General features: G+C 41.1%; 2 protein-coding genes across 2 annotated transcripts in view; one reads left to right on the plus strand and one right to left on the minus strand.

Annotated features, from left to right (window-relative positions):
• The window catches only part of acss2l (acyl-CoA synthetase short chain family member 2 like), a 146160-nt gene that overhangs the window by 66654 nt on the left and 66357 nt on the right, over nt 1-13149 (minus strand). The window lies entirely within an intron of this gene.
• ndufv2 (NADH:ubiquinone oxidoreductase core subunit V2) overlaps nt 6289-13149 on the plus strand; it is a 62862-nt gene continuing 56001 nt past the window's right edge. Inside the window, exon 1 of the mRNA XM_060906201.1 lies at nt 6289-6401. Coding sequence (XP_060762184.1) covers nt 6360-6401 — 42 coding nt within the window. The 5' untranslated portion in view covers nt 6289-6359. The remainder of the gene's footprint in view (nt 6402-13149) is intronic.

The raw sequence follows: 13149 nt of genomic DNA on the forward strand, positions 1-13149 counted from the left end.
CATGGCCTACATTCTTTACGCTTTGTTTTCTGTTGAGAACAACAGCTTGTGTGAAATACAAACACGATGATATGATAACGGGTTCTCAACAAAAATAATGATTGCTAGTTTCTGATAGACTTTGACCATTCACCATAATTAATTAAAGGACACCATATATATGTGTGAGACTGACAAGTGGCCTAGTGGTTAGCGTGTTCACCTCTCGATCGGGAGATCGGGAGTTCTACCGGTACTCGCGGTCGGGGTATACCAAAGACCATCATAAAAATGGTACCTACTGCTGTCTGGCAAGGCACGCTGCAATACAGGTACGAGTCGGGAGTCAAACTCTCACGGTCACCAGAGGACTAGCCCCGCACTGTAACCCTAGCTATGTACAGTGGTGCTTGAAAGTTTGCGAAGCCTTGAGAATTTTCTATATTTCTGCATAAATATGACCTAAAACATCATCAGATTTTCACACAAGTCCTAAAAGTAGTTAAAGAGAACCCAGTTAAACAAATGAGACAAAAATATTATACTTGGTCATTTATTTATTGAGGAAAATGATCCAATGTTACATATCTGTGAGTGGCAAAAGTATGTGAATCTCTAGGATTAGCAGTTAATTTGAAGGTGAAATTAGAGTCAGGTGTTTTCAATCAATGGGATGACAATCAGGTGTGAGTGGGCACCCTGTTTTATTTAAAGAACAGGGATCTATCAAAGTCTGATCTTCACAACACATGTTTGTGGAAGTGTATCATGGCACGAACAAAGGAGATTTCTGAGGACCTCAGAAAAAGCGTTGTTGATGCTCATCAGGCTGGAAAAGGTTACAAAACCATCTCTAAAGAGTTTGGACTCCATCAATACACAGTCAGACAGATTGTGTACAAATGGAGGAAATTCAAGACCATTGTTACCCTCCCCAGGAGTGGTCGACCAACAAAGATCACTCCAAGAGCAAGGCGTGTAATAGTCAGCAAGGTCACAAAGGACCCCAAGGTAACTTCTGAGCAACTGAAGGCCTCTCTCACATTGGCTAATGTTAATGTTCATGAGTCCACCATCAGGAGAACACTGAACAACAATGGTGTGCATGGCAGGGTTGCAAGGAGAAAGCCACTGCTCTCCAAAAAGAACATTGCTGCTCATCTGCAGTTTGTTAAAGATCACATGGACAAGCCAGAAGGCTATTGGAAAAAATGTTTTGTGGACAGATGAGACCAAAATAGAACTTTTGGTTTAAATGAGAAGCGTTATGTTTGGAGAAAGGAAAACACTGCATTCCAGCATAAGAACCTTATCCTATCTGTGAAACATGGTGGTGGTAGTGTCATGGTTTGGGCCTGTTTTGCTGCATCTGGGCCAGGACGGCTTGCCATCATTGATGGAACAATGAATTCTGAATTATACCAGCAAATTCTGAAGGAAAATGTCAGGACATCTGTCCATGAACTGAATCTCAAAAGAAGGTGGGTCATGCAGCAAGACAACGACCCTAAGCACACAAGTCGTTCTACCAAAGAATGGTTAAAGAAGAATAAAGTTAATGTTTTGGAATGGCCAAGTCAAAGTCCTGACCTTAATCCAATCGAAATGTTGTGGAAGGACCTGAAGCGAGCAGTTCATGTGAGGAAACCCACCAACATCCCAGAGTTGAAGCTGTTCTGTACGGGGGAATGGGCTAAAATTCCTCCAAGCCGGTGTGCAGGACTGATCAACAGTTACCGGAAATGTTTAGTTGCAGTTATTGCTGCACAAGGGGGCCACACCAGATACTGAAAGCAAAGGGTCACATACTTTTGCCACTCACAGATATGTAATATTGGCTCATTTTCCTCAATAAATAAATGACCAAGTATAATATTTTTGTCTCATTTGTTTAACTGGGTTCTCTTTATCTACTTTTAGGACTTGTGTGAAAATCTATTGATGTTTTAGGTCATATTTACCGTATGTAGAAATATAGAAAATTCTAAAGGGTTCACAAACTTTCCAGCACCGCTGTAATAGACGAGAGGTCGAGGGCTATGGAAACGGAGATCGGCGCTGCCCTATGCGCCACATGGCGTGGGAAGGCCTTTGATTTGATATATATGTAGATATACCTTATATTAACATAGTTTGGTGCTTTTATCAGATTTGTCTTCCATATAACTTTACTTTAATGTCAGTACAATGACTGACTTATCTGCTGCTAAATTGCAGTTTGTCAGCCTTCCATCACTGGAAAATAAACCACCATAGAACTACCGCTGACATTAATTATTTGCCTGCTCTAGGTTACTCAACAGAAGGTTGGGGTTTCAAACCCCACCACCGCCAAGCTACCACTGTTGGGCCCTTGAACAAAGCCAGGGGTGCCATATCATGACTGAGCCTGCGCTCCGACCCGAACTTCCTAACAAGCTGGGATATGGGGATTTCACTGTGTTGTAATGTATATGTGACACACAAAGGCTTGTTCTTCTTTTCAGTTTCATTTGACTGATCTGACTCCCTGAAATAAGAGTCAACTATTTCTACTCCCAGAAAGTTAACTGGTGAAAGAAAGAAAAATGAATGAATGAATGAATGAATGAGTTTGCTCTCAATGTTCACTTAATCATTCCCGAACGACGCATCACTAATACAGAATAATTTAATGCTCAGACACTGACAGAACGAACGAAAGTAAATAAAGATCTCATCTCATTATCTCTAGCCGCTTTATCCTGTTCTACAGGGTCTCAGGCAAGCTGGAGCCTATCCCAGCTGACTATGGGCGAAAGGCGGGGTACACCCTGGACAAGTCGCCAGGTCATCACAGGGCTGACACATAGACACAGACAACCATTCACATTCACACCTACGGTCAATTTAGAGTCACCAGTTAACCTAACCTGCATGTCTTTGGACTGTGGGGGAAACCGGAGCAAAGATCTGCTCTCAATGTTCACCTAAAAGAGTCGACTCAAAGAGCCGAATCATTCACAAACATCACGAATCCATAATAATTCGATGCTCTCAGCCACTGACAGAACTAACGAACGAACGAACGAAAGTAATTAATAAAGATAGATAGAAAGAAAGAAATATCTGCTCTCAATGTTCATCTACAAGAGTCGACTCAAAGAGCCGAGTCATTCGCGAGCGACACATCACTAATACAGAGTAATTTAATGCTCTGACACTGACAGAATGAACGAAAATAAATAAATAAATAAATAGAAGATCTGCTCTCAACGTTCACCTAAAAGAGTCGACTCAAAGAGCCGAATCATTCGCGAACATCACGAATACATAATAATTCGATGCTCTCAGCCACTGACAGAACTAACAAACGAACGAACGGAAGAAAGAATTAATAAAAAGAAAGAAATATCTGCTCTCAATGTTCACTTAAAAGAGTCGACTCAAAGAGCTGAATCATTCGCGAGCGAACATCACGAATACATAATTCGATGCTCTCAGCCACTGACATAACTAACGAACGAACGAAATTAATAAAGACAGAAAAAAGAAAGAAAAAAGAAAGAAAGCTCTGCTCTCAATGTTCATCTAAAAGAGTCGACTCAAAGAGCCGAATCATTCGCGAACATCACGAACACAATAATTCGATGCTCTCAGACACTGACAGAACTACCAAACGAACGAACGATCGAAAGAAATAAATTAATAAATATAGATAGAAAGAAAAGAAAGAAATATCTGCTCTCAATGTTCACCTAAAAGAGTCGACTCGAAGAGCCGGATCATTCGCGAAAATCACGAATACTGTACATAAATTTGATGCTCTCAGACACAGAGAACTAACGAACGAAAGAAATAAAAGATAGATAGATGGATAGATAGAGAAAGAAAGAAAGTCTACTCTCAATGTTCATCTAAAAGAGTCGACTCAAAGAGCTGAATCATTCGCGAACATCACGAATACATAATTTGATGCTCTCAGACACTGACAGAGCTAACGAACGAAAGAAATAAAAGATAGATAGATAGATAGATAGATAGATAGATAGATAGATAGATAGATAGAGAAAGAAAGATCTGCTCTCAATGTTCATCTAAAAGAGTCGACACAAAGAGCCGAATCATTCGCGAACATCACGAATACATCATAATTCGATGCTCTCAGCCACTGACAGAACTAACAAACGAACGAAAGAAATTAATAAAGATAGACAGAAAGAAAAAGAAATATCTGCTCTCAATGTTCACCTAAAAGAGTCGACTCGAAGAGCTGAATCATTCGCGAAAATCACGAATACTGTACATAAATCTGATGCTCTCAGACACTGACAGAACTAACGAACGAACGAACTATCTGCTCTCAATGTTCATCTACAACAGTCGACTCAAAGAGCCGAATCATTCGCGAGCGACACATCACTAATACAGAATAATTTAATGCTCTGATACTGACAGAACGAACCAAAAATAAATAAATAAACGAATGAAAGAAAGATCTGTTATCAACGTTCACCTAAAAGAGTCGACTCAAAGAGCCAAATCATTCACGAACATCACGAATACATAAGTTGATGCTCTCAGACACTGACAGAACGAACGAACGAACGAACGAAAGAAATAAAAGATAGATGGAGAGATAGAGAAAGAAAGAAAGATCTGCTCTCAATGTTCATCTAAAAGAATCGACTCAAGAACCGAATCATTCGCGAACATCACGAATACATCATAATTCGATGCTCTCAGCCACTGACAGAACAAACGAACGAACGAAAGAAATTAAAAGATAAATAGAAAGAAAGAAAGAAAGAAAGAAAGAAAGAAAGAAAGAAATATCTGCTCTCAATGTTCATCTACAACAGTCGACTCAAAGAGCCGAATCATTCGCGAGCGACACATCACTAATACAGAATAATTTAATGCTCTGATACTGACAGAACGAACCAAAAATAAATAAATAAACGAATGAAAGAAAGATCTGTTATCAACGTTCACCTAAAAGAGTCGACTCAAAGAGCCAAATCATTCACGAACATAACGAATACATAAGTGGATGCTCTCAGACACTGACAGAACGAACGAACGAACGAACGAAAGAAATAAAAGATAGATGGACAGATAGAGAAAGAAAGAAATATCTGCTCTCAATGTTCATCTAAAAGAATCGACTCAAGAACCGAATCATTCGCGAACATCACGAATACATCATAATTCGATGCTCTCAGCCACTGACAGAACAAACGAACGAACGAACGAAAGAAATTAATAAAGATAGATAGAAAGAAAGAAAGAAAGAAAGAAATATCTGCTCTCAATGTTCATCTACAACAGTCGACTCAAAGAGCCGAATCATTCGCGAGCGACACATCACTAATACAGAATAATTTAATGCTCTGATACTGACAGAACGAACCAAAATAAATAAATAAATGAATGAAAGAAAGATCTGTTATCAACGTTCACCTAAAAGAGTCGACTCAAAGAGCCAAATCATTCACGAACATCACGAATACATAAGTTGATGCTCTCAGACACTGACAGAACGAACGAACGAACGAAAGAAATAAAAGATAGATGGACAGATAGAGAAAGAAAGAAAGATCTGCTCTCAATGTTCATCTAAAAGAATCGACTCAAGAACCGAATCATTCGCGAACATCACGAATACATCATAATTCGATGCTCTCAGCCACTGACAGAACAAACGAACGAACGAACGAACGAAAGAAATTAATAAAGATAGAAAGAAAGAAAGAAAGAAAGAAAGAAATATCTGCTCTCAATGTTCACCTAAAAGAGTCGACTCGAAGAGCCGAATCATTCGCGAAAATCACGAATACTGTACATAAATTTGATGCTCTCAGACACTGAAAGAACTAACGAACGAACAAACTATCTGCTCTCAATGATGCTCTGACACTGACAGAACTAACAAACGAACTAATGAACGAAAGAAATATAGATAGATAGACAGATAGATGAATAAAGAATAAATATCTGCTCTCAATGTCCATCTAAAAGAGTCGACTCAAAGAGCCGAATCAGTCACTAATACAGAATAATTAATGTAATGCTCTCAGACACTGATAGAAATCAAGAAATAAATGGCTGATTAAAACGGCTCTCGATTTGATTCTCAACGTTTACCTGCAAGAACCGACTCAAAGAACCGAATCTTTCCCGAAGACCACATCACTGAAATATATATTATAATGATAAATTTAAATACATAAACTCTTCCAATAATATTCCCCTGACACAGTAATGCAGATAGACAGTGTTATCTGTTATTGATTATGTTTACTGACATGAAGTTGTGTCGTCACCAGACCTGCTCAGTCGAGCGCGCATCGTTCCCGTGTTGATGTCCGCCATTTTGGATCCGTGGAGTGACCGGGGACGAACAGAACCTTTTAATAAACATGCTCCTGTCTTTAGCTCTTCGGTCTGCGGTGTCTCATGCGGTAAGATATACATTTTTTGGAGGTTTTACCTTCTGGTTATGTTTTGTTTGGTATTTTAAGGAATATTTGCGAGATAATTTGCCTTCATGACATCTTGCAAGGGCAAGTTGAATGTAGCTAGCTGGCTGGCTAGCTAAGGTTAATTCCTGTCAGTAAACTCCTCCTGAGCTGCTGATGGTGCAGTCGCTGTGAAATTTCTGCACAACAGAAGCTCTAGATTAGGGTGGTCCCGAAATGTATTTTACCAAAACATTCCGACCACCCTACCGTTTTTTTTTTTACATAGGCTAAAAGAAGGCAACAAGCAAAATTTCAGAAAAATTGGTTAATATTTAGAGGCGCCACACGAGGTTGCAAATCGGGTTAAGCCATTAACATTAGTTGGTGTGTAGACTGTTGCAGAGAAGATCTCAAACCCCCAAAAAGTCACAGTTCTAGAGGGAATATGCCACTTCTATGAAAAAGAAGAGGCAGGAAGAGTTTATAGACTGATAGAAGGTTAACTTTCATGCACTAAGGCAGGGGTCACCAAACTTTTTTCTCTGGGGGCCACATTGTTGTTCCTGACTGTGATGGGGGGCCGGGGTCGGGTCAGCTATATCACATAGAATTGTATAACCCAGACAAATATGACCACCAGCAGGCCTCATTGTGTAGTAGAGATTACTAGCCTGGCACGGCCATCCCCACTACTGTATCCATACTACTATATCAACACTTGATTCCTGGCACATATTTGTTTATCTTTACTAGTGGTTTGCAAAAGTAGTAATCGAGTCTTCACACTTTGTTTTAATTTGAAATACCACAGATATTCCATTTATTTATTTTCTAATAAAAATAATATCAAAGCTGTCAAGGTAAGAAACATCTGCCTAGTTGAGGTGATTGACACTGGCAAAGGTGAGTGGAAAATTATAAATTGTAGGTAGGCCTGTTGATATTATTAATAATATTAATAATAATTGTATGCAGCACTTAATAAAGGTCAAATAAATAGGCCTATAAAATAAATACATTTAAAAAAAACAGTGAAATTATAATAATATGAGCAATAGATCACAGCAGTTGTGCTGTGTCCTGCACGTCATTGCTCTCATCCATGGCCAAAGCAAAAAACTCAAATTCTGACGCTCTCTCATTCAGCTGGTCATACACGTTGTCCCCCAAATCTTCGGTTTGCCTGGTCATAGCAGGTGCGGAGAGACTCGCCGCGTCAAGCGCATCCTTCTTGTCGGGACACACCTCCTCGGCCACAGCAAGCATGCATACTTTAACAAAGTCCCCATCAGTAAACGGCTTTCCATGGGTAGCTAGTAGGTGAGCTACCTTATAGCGAGCTCGGACAGCAGCCTGGTTGATCTGGGTTTGGCGAAGGAATACATTCTGTTGTGCAGCCAGTCCGTATTTCATCCTCCGAATCCTGTCTTCTCTTGTTTGCCCTCGCAAACTAGCATACTCTTTGTGGCATAGTTCGAATTACGTGGGAGCCAATGGGAGCTGAGCTCCCATTCCCTCAGGCTCCCATGAAAGAAGCAAACTTAATTTTCTGTGGAAGTCTCTCAAATACGTCATATATCACCATAATAAGCTTGAATAGCCTATATCACCATATAAATATAAATAAAACTCATTTCATTTCCGATCACCATGCAGCCATAACTTTGTATTGAACGTGTTATTAAACCGCAACATGTACGGCTGTACTTCACCACCACACCACTATGCGCGCAAACTGAAATTTGCAGCCTGCGAAATCGAATGTGAAGTTAAGTCCGAAGAAGACTTGTCCTCTATCTCACAACGATCTTCCTTTGTTTAACAATATATATATATATATATATATATATATATATATATATATATATATGCAACACCGTGTGTGTGTGTGTGTGCGTGCGTGAGTGCATGCCCACGCCTGTGTGTGAAAGCTGTGCACTGCAGTGGGCAAAAGTGCGCTGGTCCAGGAGAGCGAGTATGCATTGCTTTTTTTTTTTTTTTTTTTTAAATAGAGACCCCCATAGGGTCAAATTTATAATTCGAACCCTGCTTTGTGGCGGGTTTCGTGGTGACGACGCAGATTATATTCTTTGAAAACCGGCACACTTTCTTTACATACAAGACAAACTGCACGGTCCTTACACTGAACGAAAAAATAATCGGTGGTCCACTGTTGTTTAAAAACTCTGCACTCTGTCAGCTTTTCGCTTACCGCTAGCCATTTTGCTGTCCTGAACACTGACAGTTCTTTGCGCATGCACTGCCTGTCACTGCTTGATCGCGAGCATATGACGAAAATTCGGAAAATATGAATAGTTCATTTTATAACTAAATATCAATTTTAATTGATAAAATCAACAAAATACAAGATGCAGACATGTTGTTATTTGCCGAAAAGCAATTTAAAAAAATAGGCCATGACCACTTTTGGGGATTGCCTCATAGGGCCGGTTCAAGTGATGGGGGGCAGAGGGGATGGGGGGCCGGTCAAAGGGGGGTGGCGGGCCGGATCTGGCCCGCGGGCCGTAGTTTGGTGACCCCTGCACTAAGGGGTTCTTAAACAATGAGCACTGATCGTAATATGCTGATGAAGTTGTGAATGTTTTTCTTTGTTTTTCAGATGGCTAGCAACAGTAATACAAGTAGTACCAGTGGTGCAAAGCACAAAACCAGAAAGGACAATTACACTCCGTTCAGACTGCAACCTGAAACGACCCATATCCGATTTGTTGTGAAATCCGATTTTTTTGTTAGGCCGTTCACATTACCAATTATATGAGACTTGTATGCGATCTCCAGTATGAACAGAAAACGACCCAAAAGTGTCCCGCATGTGCAAATTGACACGTAATATAAGCACATCTACGTAATACGTGAACAAAAAAAAAAAAGTGCACTCTTCAAGTTTGCAAGTAAAGCATGGAGATGAGGCGAGACCTGGCGATGTGGTTTTTGTGGCGGCGGCGGAACCCACACAATAATCTGATTAATGTGGGCAGCAGACTAATGCCGCTTTTCCACTACCAACGCGGCTGAGTTGGGCTGATCGGGGCTGTTGGAGTTGCATTTCGACTACAGTCGCGCTGAACCGTGCTGGCTGGAAGTGGGTGGACACATTGGGTGGAGTTAGCGAAAGTGGGTGGACGTCACGTGATGTCGTTAGGCGGCGCAAACAGTGACATCAGTGACCTTTTAAGCGGTAGTCTCACGACCCGGATAGTAAACAATAAACATGGAGGACATGGAGTCGTTAGTGTTGCTGGTCTTGGTGCTGTAGCTTGTTGTCACCGACAACGCCAACAGATACTGGCAAGAGCGTATAGATGAGGCGAGGCGCATAAGGCTTCAGAAATTCTTGTAATTCTTCTTCTTCCGGGTTTACGGTGTTTACAGATCCCAGCGTGCTCGCGGGGCGTGTGTGGGCGTGTGAGGACACTCCTCCTCACCAATCAGTGCACAGGGGAGTGTCTGCTCACGCCCCTAGCCCCACTCAGCTCGGTTTGGCTCGCTTCAGCCCCACTCCAAAACCGTGCGAGTTTTGGGTGCTAAGCAGGGCTGAAGCGAGCTGAGTCGTGCTGCTCTGAGGTAGTCGAAACGCGAGCCGTGTCGGGCTGAAGTGAGCTGAAAAAGGGTAGTGGAAAAGGGCCATAATGAGACCGAAGGTGTCAAATTACTGGAAATTTCCAGAATAATCTTATAATCTTGTAATACAGGATGATTTAACATCCAGGTCCCTACCAAATCCACCATTAGCTTGATCAATTCTATAAAAGTCTATTTAAATTCTGAAAACTGTACAAATTTTGTTGTTTTCCACCAAAGAGGCGGGATTAGCCAACGCAGAATAGTGACGTTTGTCTCTTGTTGATGACGTGTAGGTCGCATGAATGCGACCTGTCCGGTCAGACTGCAGTCGCATGTGAAAATAACGGATATGCATCGGAATTAGGACCACATATCCAAGTGGCCTGGGTCGCATGTGAAAAAATCGGATCTGTGTCGTTCAGATTGTCAATAACAAATCGGATACAGGTCGCATATGGGCAAAAAATTCGGATATGGGTCGTTTCAGGTTGCAGTCTGAACGTAGTGTATGTTTGGTTAATTGGTCCCACTTCCAAGGAACTGTCTGGGAGAAAGCTTCCTTCTGCTAGGGAAGTCCTTAGTGTGTTCTTTTATCTCCACAAGATACCATAATACCGAAGGGTTTAGAAAATCACAGACAAGTAATAGCTATTGTTACTTTGAACACAGGACGTTATATTACTGTATTGTTTGTATTAATATAAAACAGTTAATAAGCCACATTATTTTATATTGTGTCTTGAGTGAAAACTTTAATGGCTTTGTGGCGCCTCTAAACATTGTTCAATCTTAACCAAATTTCGCACAATAACTTCTTTTGGGCAATGTAAAAAAAAAAAAGGTAAGGTGGTCGTAACAAAATCCTAAAAAAAAAATTTGTGGACCACCCTACTCTAGATGTGTCACTGCACATTTATTTCCCAATAATTTTCGCTAATAAACGTGTACACTCATTTATATTAAGTCGTTTAACAGAGTCCTGTAGGCACAGTGATAGAAAAGCACCTTCAATCCATTGTGAGTTTTTTTAATTATTATTATTATAAGGAGTGGGAGCCCTTCTTCACAAACAATGGTCAATATCTCTCAAAACATATTTTTATTTATCGCACCATCGGTTTAATACATATTTTATCAACTTATGACCTACTTATTTATATCTCTCATCAATGCACATTATTGGTAACTTATTAAGCCTATGTTTCACCATCAATCTACACTGTAATTTAATCTCATCTCATTATCTGTAGCCGCTTTATCCTGTTCTACAGGGTCGCAGGCAAGCTGGAGCCTATCCCAGCTGACTATGGGCGAAAGGCGGGGTACACCCTGGACAAGTCGCCAGGTCATCACAGGGCTGACACATAGACACAGACAACCATTCACACTCACATTCACACCTACGGTCAATTTAGAGTCACCAGTTAACCTAACCTGCATGCCTTTGGACTGTGGGGGAAACCGGAGCACCCGGAGGAAACCCACGCGGACACAGGGAGAACATGCAAACTCCGCACAGAAAGGCCCTCGCCGGCCGCTGGGCTCGAACCCAGACCTTCTTGCTGTGAGGCGACAGTGCTAACCACTACACCACCATGCTGCCCTTATTCACAATATACACCACAAATTCACATATTAACAATAGTTATGTACATGTCATCGATCTACACTATTATTTGCATTATTTGTTTACATCTCACACCATCAATTCGCATATTAACAATAGTTGTTTACATCTCGCACCATAAATCTATATCAATCAGATCAATTGTTTGCTAAACTTACATGTCACAACATCAAACCATATATCAGCAATAGCCAGGCATTACAATTTAATTTACAACTTTCCAAATAGGACTTAGGTCAAGTTTCGACTGCCTTTCCTGTCTCTGTCTACATGCTCCCGGGGAGATTCCCAGAGAGAGCGTCCGGGAGACTAGGGACGTCTGAATCGTTTAATTTTGTTATTTAGTGCCCCACAGCAACCTCATAACTTTGGCCGACCGAAGCAACATTGGATTGGGAGTCGAGCGCGCGAGCCAATGGCTGCCAGTTCTCACTATCACGAGGGAGGTTTGCTAACGTTCCATGCGCAAAGACAGGTTAGCGGGCATCCATTACATTAGCGAACTCAATTTTCTGATATTTACCTAAAAGCTAAAAACACAGAAAACAGCTACAACTTAGTAAATGACGATAAAATATGACCGAGCTACAGGCAAAAAGATCTGAACTTCAGCAAATGGAGGCGTGAATTTTTGGACTAGCATCCTGTCTGTCAGTGTTAGCTAACGTGACTTATGTCATCTGCTGCACTAGTATATTTTGCCTGAGAAAGTTTCTCACCTAAAGACAACATAAACAAAAGAACCATGACTTGCCTCTGTACGGAAGCCGCGAGAGGCCCTTCATATAATCGTTTTTTATTCACCTTGTTATCCCGAGATAACGACATAATTAATTCAGGATCTCGAGAAAACAACACAACTAATTCGAAATCTCGAGAAAACAAAACCGTTATTTCGAGATCCCGAGAAAACAAAACAATTGTTTCATGATCTCAGCTGGATCACTGCATCTCCATCGGTAGAGACGAAGCCGGGCCAGTCTTCTGCGGAGGTGCCGCGGACTGATTTTGAAATGATCCCTTATTAAAAGACTTGATGCAATCTCTCCCTGTGTCAACCCCTGATCAAAATATCGCCTTATTAGGTGATCGATTATTCCAGACATTCTAATGACCAAAGTTGCGTCTATACAGAATGAGAAACAGCCCCAAAGTCAGCATATCACAAGTCTCTTGGCGCTAGACCCCGAAGCCGTTTGTTTTCAGGATAATGGCTGGCTGATGAAATTATTGGCTGGCTAGCTGACTCAGCCAAAACCTTAATGGCTGCTGCAGCCACCAAAATGTTTATGGCTACAAATGGCTGATACTGGACGTCACTGTGTGGCATATATCCGGGCGAACGGATCAAACAAATGGGGGGAATAAATAGCAAATTACCACAGGTCCCCTGGTCTCTTACTTCATTGTAAATATAAATCTAGCAAGATTGTAGTTCAATGCTAATAATAAGCTAATCTGGATTGTTCGAGGAAGGCATCTAGCTATCTACTCTCACTAGCAATGACCAGTGAAGGACTGGCAGCTATCTTACTA

The sequence above is a fragment of the Neoarius graeffei genome, chromosome 23, assembly GCF_027579695.1.
Source record: "Neoarius graeffei isolate fNeoGra1 chromosome 23, fNeoGra1.pri, whole genome shotgun sequence".
Lineage (NCBI taxonomy): Eukaryota > Metazoa > Chordata > Actinopteri > Siluriformes > Ariidae > Neoarius > Neoarius graeffei.